Source organism: Choloepus didactylus, chromosome 5 (assembly GCF_015220235.1).
Source record: "Choloepus didactylus isolate mChoDid1 chromosome 5, mChoDid1.pri, whole genome shotgun sequence".
NCBI lineage: Eukaryota > Metazoa > Chordata > Mammalia > Pilosa > Megalonychidae > Choloepus > Choloepus didactylus.
Genome location: NC_051311.1, coordinates 144,770,733 through 144,787,123, shown reverse-complemented (window position 1 = coordinate 144,787,123; position 16,391 = coordinate 144,770,733). Strand labels below are relative to the sequence as shown.

Here is a 16,391-nt window from a genome sequence, read left to right as displayed (position 1 = left end):
TTTGATCCATGTTCTAGTATTCTTTCCTTTCAGTCTGAAGAATTGCGCTTGTAGGGCAGATCTAGTAGTGATGAATTCCCTCGGCTTTTATCTATCTTGGATAAAAGCTCTTTTTTTCTTTTTTGAAAGATAGTTTCACTGGATATAAAATTCTTGGTTGGAAATTATTTTCTTTGAGCCCTTTCAATATTTCATCCCACTGCCTTATTGCATCCCTGGTTTCTGATGAGAAATTGGCACAATTGTTTTGGGACTCCCTTGTACATAACGTGTTGCTTTACTCTGGCAGATTTCAGGACTCTGTACTTGGCATTCAGCAGTTTGACTAGTATGTGCCTGGGCACGGTTCTCTTCAATCTTATCCTATTTGGGGTTTGTTGGGGCTCTTGAATGTGTATATTCATATCTTTGGTTAAGTTTGGGAGATTTTCTGCCATTATTTCATTGAATATTACTTCTACCCCTTTCTCTTTTTCTGGGACTCCCATAATGTATATATTGGTATGCTTGACAATGCCCCATAGGTCTCTTAGGGCCTGTTTATTTTTTTTTCATTACTTTTTCTTGAATCATTTCAATTGCCTTGTCTTTGATTTCACTGATTCCTTCTGGAGAATTTTTCATTTCAGTTGTTGTGATCTTCAACTCTATTGTTTCCTTTTGGTTCTTTTAAAAAATTTCTCCTGATTGAGATTCTCATATTGTTCATTAATTGTTTTCCTGATATCATTTAGTTCTTTCTCTGTGTTTTCTTTTATCTTCTCAAGCATATTGAATATCACTTTTGTTTTTAAAGTCATTATCTGGTATGTCCAAATTCTATTTTTTTTCATTGATGGTTTCTGGATTTTTATCTTGTTCCTTTGGATGGGGCATCATTTACTGTTTCTTTGTTTGTCTTATAATAAGTTTTATTGCATAATGTATATTTTAATATTTTAAAGTGTTAAGTCTGGAATTTAGTTCCTAAGGTTTGTATCCAGCTAGTGATTTTACAGAGATTTCCTTGACTGCCAGGAGCTAACAAAAACAGACAAACAAATGCAGAAGAAAAACAACAACAACAATAAAAAAAACAGACAAAAAACCAACCAAACAAAACCCCCAACACTTCTCACAGTCTTTTTACATTGATTCTGCATCGGGTGGTATGTTCAGCCAGAGGCAAAAGTGAGTGCAGGGTCCTGTTTGTCTTTTCTGAGCCAGTGCCTTGGCTTGTGCTTGCTTGTGGCTATAGGGATTCCCCTGTTTAGGGGAATTCAAATGTCCCCTCTACTCCCGCTGATACACTGTATACTCTTACCCCCTTCCTGTGCGCTCTTTTGTATTTCTTAAGGCAGGTAATCCTTTGCCCCACGTGGCTTTGACTTAATTGTTGCTTACACTGCTTCAGCTGCTTATGCCCTGGGATGGTGGTCCAGAGATGAGTTTCTTGGTTCAGTCAGGATAGATAGGCACCTGCATACAGGACCCCAGTATGTGCACAGTGGTTATTCTGCTCTTGGAGCAGGGCCAAGGATCCACAACAGGAGTGTAGGCTCGCTCCACACCGCACTGCAGAGGAGATGGGGAAGGGTCAGCAAGGACACAAGGAGCTTCTCTTCTGGTTTTTAAAGCTGTTTTCTCGATTCAACAATTGTCCAGTTACTGCAAACCTGTACCTATTTTCCAGAGTTTTGAGGAAGAAGGTTCTGCAAGTTTTTGCTAGTAGCTCAAAGATTCTGTGGGAGAATGGCATAGTGGTTGAAATTTGAAAATAAGTCTCTTCTGATTTCCCAAACTGCCCTCTAGTGAAGGCTGGGGAGTCACCATTGATCTTCATCACATCTGGGCTGCTATACTTTTCTGGGTTGTTTAAACTGTCGGGAAAGAATGTGATTTCTCATGTTTCTGATGGAGATTAAAAAATCCCCTTATTGCACCATCATAAGAAATCTGCTAATATTTTGGGAGGTTTTTGAGCTGAAGTTTTTAAAGTGTTTGTAGGATTTCCTCATAAGGTTATATAAATAAATGGCATTGTAATTATCTGGAGTGTGGAAAATCATTTTGAAAAATGTAAGACTTTTTTTTGGATGGGGTGAAAAGACTTTTCCTTTCTTAGATACTTAAAAATGTACAATCTAGTCTGAATTAAATTTTCTAAGCATCTGTTCAATCCCTTCCTTACCTAGATAATAGCAGCATGAGAAATATGGGCAGAGCTGGCCCTTGTACCCCACAAATACTTTTTATTTTTTTATTTTTTTTGTCAATTTTCTGTTTGATTCTCTGTGGTCCACTATCAAGTCCTTGGCTTCAGGACCTTTATCATCTATCTAATTTTTATTTATATCAGTTAGAACATTGTTCAGCTCAAAAATAACTATTTATATCAGTTAGGACAGTGTTCAGCTCAAAAGTAAAAGAAAGCCAGCTTAAGAGTGGCTTAAACAAATAAAGATTAATTTTCTCACATAATAGGAAATCTGAAGGTAGGTAGCCACTGACCTTGATTCAGTATCTCCTGCATTCACTGAGATTGCCTTGGCTTGTCTCTTGTGGTCACAAAATGGCTGCTGCAGCACCATGCATTGTGTCCACGTTCAAGGCAAAAAAAAAAAAAAAAAAAAAAAAAAATGAAAGGTGGAAAGGGAAGATGCCAGCCATGACTTTCTCCTTTTGTCAGAAAAGCCAAAACCTTTATTAGAAATCTTATAAATTTCTTATAAAAGACTTCTAATTAAGTTTCTTAGGCCAAACTGTGCCACATGGCACAGCTAGCCGCAAGAAGACCAGGGCATTGAGTATTTAGCTGGAAGAGTGAGAAGGGGATGAGAATAACTATTGAATCAACCAAACAGATCTTTTGGCTGTAGAAGTCCATTCAGGACCTGTCTCTGGGCATACCTTCCCCTTCTGCAGGCTCACCTTGTACCTCCTTTCACCAATCTAGTTGACATTTTCCAAAATTTGGTAGCATCATCATTATTCCTCACCCATACTGAAGATTATATTGTGAAGATTCATGGTAAATGGCTAATTGTTGATGTCTACCCACAAAATAGAATAAAGGGGACCCTTGGAAAATGCTCTTAAAGTTGAAGTCTTCGTCAATATTTATGCTAGCACACAGCTAAGTCCAAAGTAGGATTTGTTCACCCCTTCACAAGAGTGAGGTTCTAATCTATGCTGGGCTTGGTGTTGGCACTGGGTACAGCAGTCAGCCAGATGCAACTCCTACCCCCACGGAGCATAGTTTTAAGTAGGGAGACAGATAAAAGTGCATAATGTCATGTAAGTGGTAAAAGGAAAAATACAGCATGATGGGGATGGAGAGTGGTGATGGGTGTTGCTGTTCTTGATGGGATGAGTTCAAGGAGACCCTTGAGGGGGTGACATTGGATCAAAGACCTGAGTAAAGAGAAGCCTCAGTGTCTCTGTCCATTTGATCCACACTTAAGGTTTTGGGGTATTCGTCCATCCATTCATTCTTTACCAATGATGTCTAAATCGACATCCTGTGTTTCAGGGACTTTAGCTACACTTCCAATAGGCCGTAACTTTGGATTATGCATTTTAAATGACATACACTTTGTTGAAAACAAAACTCAATACATGGGTCTCTTTATCACTTAAAACTTTTTTATTGAAGTATAACATACACAGGAAAAGTCACCCTTTTTAATGTATAGTTCTGTGAGTTTTGACAAAATGACCATTACTGTCATGATACAAAATAGTTCCATCATCCAAAAAAATTTCACTGGGCTCCATTTGAAGTCACCCTCTCTCCCCACCCCCAGCCCATGGAAATCACTGATTTGCTTTCTGTCATTATAACTTTCCCTTTTCAAGAATATCTTATGAATGGAATCATACAGCATGTAGCCTTTTGAGTCTGGCTGCTTTCACTTAACAGAAGATTCATTCATTTTGTGTGTCTCTACAGTTTATTCCTTTTTATTGCTGAATAATATTCCATTGTATGGATGTATCACAGTTTATTTATTCATTCCTCAGCTGAGGGATGTTTGGGCTATTTCCAGTTTTTGGCAATTTTGAGTGAAGTCAACATAAATGTCTATATACAGGTTTTTGTGTAGACATGTTTTTCATTTCCCTTGGGTATATACCCAGGAGTGGAGTTACTAGATTGTATAGTAAATGTATGTCTAACTTTATAAGAAAATGCCAAAAAGCTTTCCAAAGTATAGGTATCATTTTGCACTGCCATCAGCAATGTATTATGGTTCTAATTCATTCCCAGTGCTTAGTATTGTCAGTATAGTTTTATTTTAGCCATTCTAATAATTGTGGTTTTACTTCATATTGACTTATGACTAATGATGTTGAGCATCTTTTCATGTGCTCATTTGCCATCAGTATATCTTCTTTGGTGACGTGTCTGCTCAAAGCTTTCCTATTTTTTTAAAATTGGCTTTTTCTTTTCTTCTTAATTGAATTTTGAGACTTTTTTTTAATGTTCTGGATAAAAGTCCTTTATCAGATATATGATTAGTATGTGTTTTGCTTTTTTATTCTCTTAAGAGTATCTTTCAAAGAATAGAAGTTCTTGATTTTAATGAAGTCCAGTTTGTAAAATGCTTCCTTTTTGAATTGTGCTTTTAATGTCCTATGTAAGAGATCTTTGCCTAATCCAAGCTTGCAAAGATTTTCTCCTATGTTTTCTTCTAGATGTTTCATAGTTACAGGTTTTGCATTTAAGTTTATGGTCCATTTGGGTTTAATTTTTATGGAGTGTGAGGTATGGAATGGGATTCATTTTATGCATATGGATATCCATTTGTTCCAGCACCATTTGTGCTTTTTTCCACTGAATTGCCTTTTTACCATGTTGAAAATCAATTTACCATATACATGTGGGTCTATTTGTGGGTCCTCTATTCTGTTCCATTGATCCTTATGACTATCCTTTCTTCAGTACCCTGTAGCTTTATAGCAAGTCTGTAAATCAGGTAGTGCAAGTCTTCTAACTTTATTCTTCTTTTTCAGAATCATTGTGGCTATTTGATTTCCTTTGTCTTTCCATATACATTTTAGAATCAGTTTATCAATTTTAATCCCCATATCATTTTCCCTCTCTGCCTCTGTCAACCTTCTGATGCCCCACACCCCACATATGATCTGACATGACTTCCCATTGCTTTCTCCTTTCCAATCTCAGACAAACCTTGTCTGATCAAGCTCTCAGCAGCTCACACTATGCCATCAAAATAATTGACTTTCTTTACCCAGTGTCCAGTCCCTATAATCCACCGAGCATTCTGCAATCTGATTAATCTCCCTAAAATCATAACTTCAAACTATTAATGTTTCTGCTAAGAAAAATCCCAAAGATTTCTTTTTGTCTATAGGAAAAAAGTCTCTTTTACTTATTCTGATGTTCCACTTGGTTCCTTTTTTAACTTTCTTTGAAACCCTCAGCTTTGGTCACACTGGCTTACTTGATTCTCTATGCAGAAATCTATGCAGAAATCCTTCCATCTAATTTGTTTAGACTCTGCCTGCCCTGAGTCTTTTCTTTCTTTATTGAAATGAATACATCCTTTTCCCTTATACTTGCATTGCCCTTATTGATTAAATTCCACTTTTTTCCATTAGAAACAGAGCTTCCTGAAGACAGGGTACCTATCTTTTCCATCTCTGAAGCCCCCAGAGCCTCTCACCTTGTTAGGATGAGGGGGTTCATATTGTAATGGGAATGGAAAGAATATAGTTTATAGATTGTATTCAGCACTGGCATGTTTTTACTTATTTTTAGACATATTTATTTTTAAATTTAAATAAAATAAAATTAAGTATGAGTGAGAAGTGTTTATATTTATCCACTGATGTTAAGAATCTAAAAGACTAAAAATCATCTTCATAATATTTGTTGAATGAATGGATTAGTTATACTTTACTGCGGTAATAAGCCCTCTTTGGCTCCCTGGTACCTAGGATAAGGTTCTTCCCAGAGAAAGTTGCTGCAGCCTCACTGTTCACAGGGCACATCTTCTGCTCGAAGTGTCTAGAAACAGCAGACAGGAATTAAGTGTGACTGCCTGATTTAGAATTGTAGTAGACAGGGTTGGAACCTTTCACCCCTGTGCAGCAGATTCCCTTGTACCCAGATGGTGCCTTCTGCCCTGCATACCCTGCAGAAGCCTCTGTAGCTGTGCTTTTACAATCAGGCACCACAACACACGGGTGGAGGAGAGCAGAGATGTGGCTGTTCGCATTGTGCTTTGCCTGTCCAGTTTCCTGGGGCTTGGTGGAGGATAGTCCTGAGGCCTTGGGAGTTGAACCAGAGCTGGCAGCATGTGAAAGGGAACAGGCAGGCCTCGGATATTGTTTGCTTTGGGTCTAGAGATCTTTCTATTGCATCTACATAATAAACAAACATGGTTTATTGCGGCGTGAGGAGTCCCCCCAAATAAGGCAGCTTTAAATTTAAACCGGGTGGCTGGTGAGCAAGGATTCAGACTCCATCTACTCTAATCTGATAACATGGGTTTATTGAGGCTTTAGGAATAAACTTTTTATACAGATTGTTTCTTGATACGTTCTTTCATTCAACAAAATATTCATTGGCCATTATCTACTAGGTGTCAGGCTATACTAAGGATACTGGGTTGTAGTGATGTCCCTAAACAACTGACTTTCAGTGTGCCTACGTATGAGCGTGTCTGTGTGCCTGTGTGCATGAATGTGTATATGCACATGTGTGCATGTATGTTCTGGTGTGTGTGTGTGTATTCTGAGGGTCTCTGTGCTTACATGTGTGTATTTACACGCATGTGCATGTATGCATGCATTCCCATGTCTGTGTTTTGTGTGTGTGTGGGGGGGGATGTGGGAGCATGTTTGTGTGGAGATGGACATGCAGAAAGTAGATGAGTCATATTACACAGACATTCCAAGTGTCCTAGGAGAATGGAGATAGCGATGGTGCTGGACTACTAAGGGAACCTGGAGGTTTACAGAGTAGTGGCCTTTGAGCATGGGTGAGACACCAAAAGAACAAGGTGAGAGAAGGGCATTTTGGGCAAAGGATAAAAGAAGCTCATTTCCTTGGATTAGGGTGAGAAAATCAGTGCATGTGGCACAGTTCCTAAGGGGAGGCTTAGGGAGGATGGCCACTTCACACTGTGAATGGTCAAGAGCCCAAGCTGAAGAATCTGGGTTGTACCCTCCAGAAAATGAGGATCAAACAACGCTTCACTGCAGCACCTGATAAGCCCCTGCAGCTTCATTTTCTTGGGCATTCAGTGGCGCTGCATCTCCCGTGACCATCAGGTAAGTAATTCTTGCTAGTGGACTCTGAGTGGAACTCGTGTGTCACCTGTCACCTTGTCCCAAACCAGATACAAGAAGGTGCAAAAGTGTGTCACTTGTTTCAGATGATGTATCTACAAATTAGAGGAGAACTGCCTGCCACTGTCACGTGAGAGAGAAATAAACCTCTATTGTCACTTAGCCTGACCAATCCTGAAATAAGCAGGACTGTCATAAAGTTCACATCTTTACTCTCAGACTTCATTTTTATACCTGTTATTTAAAAAAAAAAAAAAAAAAAAGAATGCTATTTTAAACCCCCTAGAGCTGATGGGAGGTTCAAATGAGATCATGTGAAATCATGTTGTAAACTATAAAGTGCTGACAAGAATAACAGCTCTGTCATTTTTAGGCAGCCATCAATATTGCCAGAGTAGGGGAAAAAAGAGTTGTGATTGCTCCTTACAACTTACTTGTGACCTTGTGTGATTTTGCCACCTTGTGGCCTGAAAAATCTGTGCCACATTAGAAGACTATTCTTTTTTTTCCTTCTCTGGACAGGGCATAGCTGCCCATCTCTACAAATAGCCCTTTATGTAGTGGGGCCATTAAACTCATTTTTGATATCTCATATAAAAATGAGACATTCTATTCTAGATTAGAAGGGAAGAAATGGAATCTTCCCTAAATATCTATGCTTTATTCTCCTTTAAAAATTGTAATTAGAAGAAATACAAACAGTTCCATTCACCACCATTGTCTGAGGACCTAATGCATATTAAAGCTGACAAGAAATGCTTCAGCCTGTGGTGGTCTCTCTTAGAATCTTCTGATGCTTCTCTATAATGATGGTGACTCTTTACCTCTTGAAGAGTGGCCTTGAGTAAACAAAGTGAACCAACTAATTTCTGAGGAAATAATAACTAACATTTATTGAGCACTTGTTCTGGACTACTCTCTGTTCTTAAAACTCATGAGCTTTCTGTGCTGGGTTGGATATATTATGTCCCCCCAAAAGAACCATGATCTTTTAACCCAAACTTGTCCAGTGGAAACTTTTGATTGAGTGTTTCTATGGAGATGTGACTCACTCAACTGTGGGCAGATCTTTGATGACGTTATTTCCATGGAGGCATTACTCTGCTAATTTAGGGTGGGTCTTAATTAAATCACTAGAGTCCTATAAGAGAACTCACAGACAGAAGGAGCTCAGAACAGCTGAGAGGGACATTTTGGAGAGAAGCTAAGAGCGGATACTGACGCTGACACTTAGAGATTCTTGGAGATGTTTAGAGATGCTTGTTTAGGGTTTACTCTGGAGAAGCTAAGAGAGGACCCCCAGATGCTTAGAGAAAAATGCCCTGGGAGATCAAGCAAGAATGCACAGGAGCTGAGATAGAGAAGCTAAGAGAGGACTCCTAGATGTTTAGATACACAGGAGCCAAAGAAACTAAGAGAGACAAGCCCAGAGACATTTTGGAGAAAGCCATTTTGAAACCACAACCCAGGAACAAAGGATCAGCAGATGCCAAAGCATGCCTTCCCTGCTAACGGAGGTGTTTGGATGCCATAAGCATTTCCTCAGTGAAGGTACACTCTTGTTGATGCCTTAATTTGGACACTTTTATGGCCACAGAACTGTAAATCTGTAACCAAATAAATCCCCTTTATAAAAGCCAATCCATTTCTGGTATTTTGCATAATGGCAGCTACAGCAAACTGAACACCTACTATTACTTACTTTTCACAACAATGCTATGAAGGGCACTCAATTATTAACTTCATTTTCTGGATGAAGAAATGGAGGCACAGGTATGAGAAGACTGCCTAAAGTCACCCAGCTAGGCAGTGGTAGGGATGGGATTTGATCCCACCATCCGGCTCTGGAGCCTGTGCTCTAAACTTCACTGCCTCATTGAAACTGTGGTGAAAACTCGAAAGTCTGGGTTTACCTGGGGATAACGAAATCTACCTATTCTGCAATCAGGTGGACTGAAAGTTTCAAAGAGAAGCTATGTTCAGTTATAGAAAAAATAAAGTTACATTTCTGGTCCACTTGAGTACATGGCTCGAAAAATTCTTACCCACTATAGCAACAAGAATTTATTTGAAGGATGACAGGGTGACATTTAAAAATATTAATGGATTTGCTCTTTCTGCCTTCCTTGATAGAAACGCCCCCCAGCCCAGGTGGCCATAGCACTTGCCTCCACCTGACCCCAGGGTGCGATCTCTAACCATCAACGCAAAAGGGGAGAACAAATCAGCATTCAGCTTTCAAAATACCTCATGGAAGACATCACAAATGGCTTGAAGGAAAATAGCTTTTTCCCTTACCAGAGGATGCAACTTTTGAGCATACAGAGCACAGGGCCTGGAAGAAGCAATTAAGTTTGGAACTGAGAAGACAGTGTTGTTGGTTTCCCCACTGCAGGCACAGGAAAACAAGGCTGATGGAGAATGGGAGAGTTAGATGGTGCTATCGTGGTACAGGGTGTTAGGAGAAATGGAGGGGCCTGGAGACTGATGAGATGTTGATGAGATGATAGGTTTTATACTATCCCTCCCCCCCCAAAGGTTTTCACAAAAAGGGGGGAAGACCCTTACATGGGACCTGACTCCCGGGGGTGTAAATCTCCCTGGCAATGCAGGATTTGACTCCTGGGGATGAATCTGGACCCGGCATCGTGGGATCGAGAACATCTTCTTGACCAAAAGGGGGATGCAAAATGAAACAAAATAAAGTTTCAGTGGCTGAGAGATTTCAAATGGAGTTGAGAGGTCACTCTGATGGGCATTCTTACACACTATATAGATAACACTTTTTAGTTTTTAGTGTATTGAAATAGCTAGAAGTAAATACCTGAAACTACCAAACTCCAATCCAGTAGCCTTGACTCTTGAAGATGATTGTATAACAATGTAGCTTAAAAAGGGTGACAGTGTGATTGTGAAAACCTTGTGGATCACACTCCCTTTATCCAGTGTATGGATGGATGAATAGAAAAATGGGGACAAAACCTAAATGAAAAATAGGGTGGGATGGGGGTGATGATTTGGGTGTTCTTTTTTACTTTTATTTTTTATTCTTATTTATATTCTTTCTGGTGTAAGGAAAATGTTCAAAAATAGACTGAGTTGATGAATGCACAACTATACGATGGTACTGTGATTGTACACCATGGATGATTGTATGGTATGTGAATATATCTCAATAAAACTGAAGTAAAAGAAAGGGGGGGTGGAGAAAACACGCTCTAGGACTGGGAACCCAGGAGTAGCAGGGTCCCGGATCCACATCCTGGAGGAGCCAGAGACTTGGCAGCTTCCTGGGGTTTTCCCAGCTGTCATGAGGTGGGACTTACAGCACTGACAGCAATGTGAGTAGACAGAGGACCAGACCAACAACACTGTTTTCCGCAGCCCAGAGTTTCTGTGCTCTTGCTGGGACTGAAAAGAGCACAGACATTTGGCTGCCATAGAAAGAGAGAGACGTGAGCACAGTGGACCTTAAGGGAATGTGCGGGCACGCCGCAGGCCACATGGGGACCCAGGTGCGGGGTCTGGAACAAGGAGGATGACCACCTCTGAGGGCCAGGCAGGACTTTCATCTCAGCTGACGCCAGTCACCCAGATCCGGCACTAGACCAGGCCCGCCCTCTGCGCCTTGCTAACCCGCAGCAAAGCACTCACCGGAGACGCTCCGCCCCTGAGTCGGAGGGCGGGAAAACCCTCCACAGACGGAAAAATCTCCGCGAGTTTGTTCCGAATTGACTTGAGAGTGTATGTCTTACCATCTGATGCGTTAGTGATGCAAAGACAAATTTAGTCAAGTACATTGTATTTTTCACACACTGAGGTAAATAATTTGGGGATTATATGAAGTACTTGTGGAGTCACCCAGCAACTCAGTGACATCACTGACATTGTCCTAGGGTCTAAGGTAGAAAGGGAGATAAGCAAGCTCTGAAGGGTGCGACGTGACAAGAGCATTCAGGGAGGCAGACAAGTGGGCAAAGAGGCGTTGAAATTACAGTCACGGAAGGTGAAAATGTTGATACTTGGTGGGTAGAATGAGTTCTTGGAAATGAGTTGTCGACATAAACGTAATGGAAACTAGCACAGTATACTTAAGTTTTTAAATTGAGCTCTTGCTAAAGCATAGCGTGAGCTAATTGGGATATGGGGTGAGCTGAAATTTGCTTTTGTTATATTAATAGAGGTAAGGTGTGTTAAGAAAATTAACAGTAAGAGAGCAAAGTGGGGAGGGTGTGCAAACAAAGGAACAAACTGTGTCCAATCACCTTCAAGCACTTAGAAACACTATTTACATATAAACAATAGATGGCCTATCATTTGTAACTAACCACAGAAAGAGATTCAAGAAAAGATTGTCACTGGGTAATATGTATTCAGCAGTCCTGGTTCATGGGTTTCTCTCCTCACCTGAGAGTAATAAAACTAGGTCTCATTTGCATTATTTTATCATTTAGATAATTTACTATTTAAGACAAGCCTCCAGTTAGTTTGAATAAGGTTTCTCATTATTAAGAATCAGAGATTCAGGAAACATTGCTAGTGAATTCACTGGCAAAATTAAGGGCTTTGGTATGAAGAGTTTCCTCTGTGTTTCATTCAGTTAACCGGGTCCCATCCTTCAACACTTCTGGTGTGAAAACTTCTGATGGATGCCTAGGGGCTAGCTGAAGAGGCAAGCTGGATGGGGCCTTAAAAGTAAAAGAAACTGGATACTGAGAAGAAATCCATGGCCTGAGCTGAGGACCTTGAACCCAGGACAATGAGCATCTCATCCATGAAGACTGTGAGAAAGGAAGGGGGTGGTGAACTCCACCCCCATCTTGATCTCACTACTGATATCCAAGGAGTACAATATGCTTAGGAGGCAGAGCAGTTTAGAGCCCTAGAGAGCAGAAGCAAGAATTTGGGGTTGGAAACGGGGGTGGGGGATGGGGGGGGGGTAAATGGCTCTAAGGTTGTAAGGAAGGAAGGACTAGTGAGATCTAGGCAGGGATGTCTAGTCTTCTCCAGCCAAGGGGAAGGAGAGCAAGAGTAGGAAAACCAAGTAGGAAGTAGGAAACCAAGTTAAGAGCCAGCTTGTGGACTGGGTAAGACAGCTGATGCTGGGTAAGATTGCAATGCGGCTGGTACAGGCTTCTCAGAGCTAAATGAGGTACTGGATACCAATCCAAGGCACTATAGCTAACTGGAATATATCACCTACCTTGGCACAGTTGGCTTAGAAATGGGATAAGGATGAGCTGAACAGGCTTGCAGAGAAGGATCTCAGTGAGCACAGCTGAGAAAGACTAGGCAAGGCAGAGGCTGAGATGGGGACTTGTAGTTAACAAGACTCCCCGACCTCTGTCACTTAGAAAGTAAGCTTTCTGTTGCCGAGTCTGAAAAAATGCAGGCATTGAGATAAACAACATCATGCTTCATTTCTGTAGCAAATGTTTTTTGAGTATGTGCAGTATGTCTAGTGGGGTGCTGGGTTCTGGAGAGAATATGAAACAAACATAAGGCATTCCATTCATTCAAGGAGCTTATTAATGTCTATAACGCATCTACCTGACACATATTTAAATGAAAGTTTGACAGAGCTGGATTAAGGAAGAGAGATACAGTCCATAACACTACTGGAATTCAGAGGAAGGACAGGTCAAGAGGGCTTCATGGAGGAAGCAACCCACTCTGAGCCTTAAAGAATGGGTAGAATTTAGATCAACTGAGGTGAAAATGGAAGGCAATTCCAGATGGAAACGAGCCCACTGAATTGTGAGAATTAAATGACAGTTCCCGAAGCTGCTAAGCAATATTCCTGGCAACTAGAAAGCCCACAGTAAATGGCACAGTGGGACACATAGTTACTGCTTATCTTAGTTTCCCAGCTGCTAAAACCAAGGCCATGCAATTTCTGACTGATCAACAGAATTTATTGGCTCATGGTTTCAGAGGCTAGAAAGCCTGCTTCCTCCTGGGGTCAGTATCTTCTGGCTAGCTGGTGATCTTTGGGGTTCCTTGGCTTCTCTGTCACATGGCTTTCCCTTCCAGGTTCTGTTGACTCCCAGCTTCTGGCTGCTCCCCATGGCTTCTCTCTCTGTGGATTTCCCTATGAGGCCACCAGAAATAGGATTAAGACCCATCCTATTCAGGTGAGCCACACCTTAACTGAAGATGGGCCACATCAAAAGGTCCTATTTTCAGTGGGTTCACACCCATGGGAACAGGGTAAGATTAAGAGCATGTTTTTCTGGGTTTCCGAACTCAAAGCCACCACACTGCTGTTGCTCTTAATTCTGCTGTTAATATTTTCTGCTTTTACAATTTTTATTTTTCCTGTTAGTTTTACCGCTTCTAGTAAAAGCAATGGGGATTGAAAGGACATGTTTAAGAGATGGTGATGGGACAGTTGTGACTTCTTTCTTGAAAAGTATGTGAGACAAAAGGAATCACAGCGGACAAGGGCTCATATCAGACCTGTTTTCATATGGTGTCCCCTGCCGCAACCCACCCCCAAAATGCTTCTGGTCACAGGGGACCATGGAAAAAAGTTGCACTAAGTTCCCACAAACTCCACCACTGATGGTTGTGTAACTAAAAATCACTTAATCAAGCAAATGTGTCTCTCATAAAATGAAGCAGTGTTTTCAAAGCTCCTGGCTAGACTTACAACTTCTCCCTTGCTGCTTCTCTCTTTGTCCAGTGGTCTAGCTGTTTTACAGCAAATATAACAATAGGAAAAAGAAAAAATGATGTGATTCTATTTACCATCTAGAAAGGATTTTGCTAGGACAGAGAGTGCAAACACTGATAGAGAGTAAGCAGGTATTTGTTTGTTCACATATTCAAAACATCCTGGCAGGTGCTGTATTCAACAAACAGCAAATGCTATTTCAGTTCCCAGTGATTATTGCCCGAGTCTCAGAATGACTGCCTTATTGCTTATTATTATCCCCCTTTGCGATGGCCAGACTCTTCATTCTGTTTGCTGTCATGTTCTATAAATATCAAAGAGGCTACAGAAGCAGCCCTAGCTGAGCGGCGCCATGTGCTTCCCAAGTGCACAAAACCTGCTTCTCTAAGATAGAATCTCTGGGTCTGCAGGCTGATTTCATGAAGGGGATTAGTCAGTCCATGGTAAATGGCAATTTTGGTTTTTATTTTATGTCACAGAGCTCTGCAGCTGGGCTGTGTGTGTGCGCATGCATTATGAGGTGGTTCTCCGTGCCAGCAGCAAGCGCAAGCACGAGTGATTTGTTCAGGCTCTGCTTAGCTACAGCGTCTCTGGGTCTTTGAGGAGTGCCAGGCAGGCTCCCCGGACAGTTTCCGGCTGAAAGTTTTATTCTGAGCATTTGCAAAGAGGCAAACCTCCAGGAGAGAGGTGGATGCCGTAGTGAATCTACCTCGCCTGGTAAAAGCCAAATTGTTTCAAGAACATCCAGAGGATTAAACAAACAAACACACACTAGACTTTTTCTTGAAGTATTTTCCTTTGTGGTATAAACTGGTATAAATTTGGCATAAAGTGGTATTGGTTTAAAAATTGTGAATTATGGCAATGTCTGAACATGCCGTGAGGCAGAGTGTAAAACAACCTGGATAACCTGAAGTCCCAGAGCTTGGATGCAAGAAGCAGGAAACTCTTGTTTTCAGATGTCCAATTAGTCCCTGACTCCAAGACCTTGTTGCAGATTAGGGAAATGTATTAGCTCAATGAGGTTTATTTCCTTAATGTGGTGCTCAGACACTTAAAAGGCGAAACACACCAGAATCTGATTCCTTCTTTTGTTCTAGGAGGCAACTTGTTGCAAACCGTGACACCACAAAGTGAGGTCACAGACTCCATTTCTCACTGATGTTCAATAAAAATCACTAACAATGAAAGTCTGCTCCTTCCGTCCTTACCTAGGGCTATGTCTCTTATTGCGTCAGTAGCTGTCCCTAGGGATATGAGTGTACCTAGAAAAAACCCACAACTCTAGTCTGCATTATACATGGACCATTTTAAACATTGCTATAGGATTCATGTAAAGTTCTTTTGCATAAGGAAAGGGGGAAAATTAAAAAAAATCCACTCATAAATGTTACTCTTGATTCACACATTTCGGCAGTAGAAGGAAAAAAGATATGTATTCACAAGAAATTATGATACAGGTTATTGCACATTATGAAAAACTCTGCTTCAGCTCATCTTCTTCGTCTTTTTTTTTTTTTTAACTCTTTTTTATTAAAGAAAATAAACTACTCCTGTTTACAATATTGACTATGCTACTTTAACTTCATGGCTACCTGTTTCACTATTTCAAATCTGTGTTCTGAGTGGAAGGCAGGAAACTTACCTTAAAGGAGTAGTAGAAGGAGCCCCAGTCCTCACCTTCCACCACTTCGGTGAAAGTCACTGTGTCGGTGCAGGTGGCTGGGGAATAATCCACTGTCTGCATGTTTGCGTTGGGATTGGGGCTGCCCTCTGTGAGGTTGGCAGGCATGGTTCAGGCAGGGCTGAGCCTCTGCCCCTGTGTCTGCAGCTGGGTTGCAGAGTCCAGCTCACCTCTGGAGAGCCAGGCAGCAGCTGCAGCTTGGCACCTCCTCTGCCTCCCAAGGAAAGCTTCTGGATGGAGCTCAGCTGAGCAGAGCCCACCTCATTCAAGAGTTCTGTCTGATGACAGGGAGGATCCACATGCTGCACTCTCCTCTGCAGTTACTATCCAGTAGCCAGCACAGTCCTCATCACCCCACACCCCCCTGCCCAGGGATGGGACTTCACCCTAAAAGCAGCAGGTGGGAGACCCCAGCCACCACCTATGAGGCTGCCTGGACAGGCCTTCCTTCAGTGTGTCTCTGTCCAATTATGCTTTTCCTAACTTCCAGAGTGGATCCCCACTCCTGTCCAAGCCTCAACAATACAGGTATTTGGACTCATCAGCAGGTCCATTCAACCAGGTCATATTTGCACTTCTGAAATCAAATCATAATTATGCATTTGTTTCAGCTGAGGTTGCCTTCTTACGGTTCTCACCCTGTCATTTACTGAGTAGCAGATTTCAGTAAACATAGGCAAATGGCACATTTGTATTTTCATACCTGTGATTCTATTCTAGGTTTTCACAGGG

At 41.3% G+C, this 16,391-nt stretch overlaps 1 protein-coding gene across 3 annotated transcripts in view; it reads right to left on the bottom strand.

The window, feature by feature from the left end:
• Positions 1-15,767, bottom strand: part of NPSR1 (neuropeptide S receptor 1) — a 175,477-nt gene extending 159,710 nt beyond the window's left edge. For all 3 annotated transcript variants that reach the window (XM_037837548.1, XM_037837550.1, XM_037837549.1), the window contains exon 1: positions 15,621-15,767. In XM_037837548.1, the coding sequence (XP_037693476.1) occupies positions 15,621-15,767 (147 nt within the window). The remainder of the gene's footprint in view (positions 1-15,620) is intronic.
• Positions 15,768-16,391: the final 624 nt, after the last annotated feature.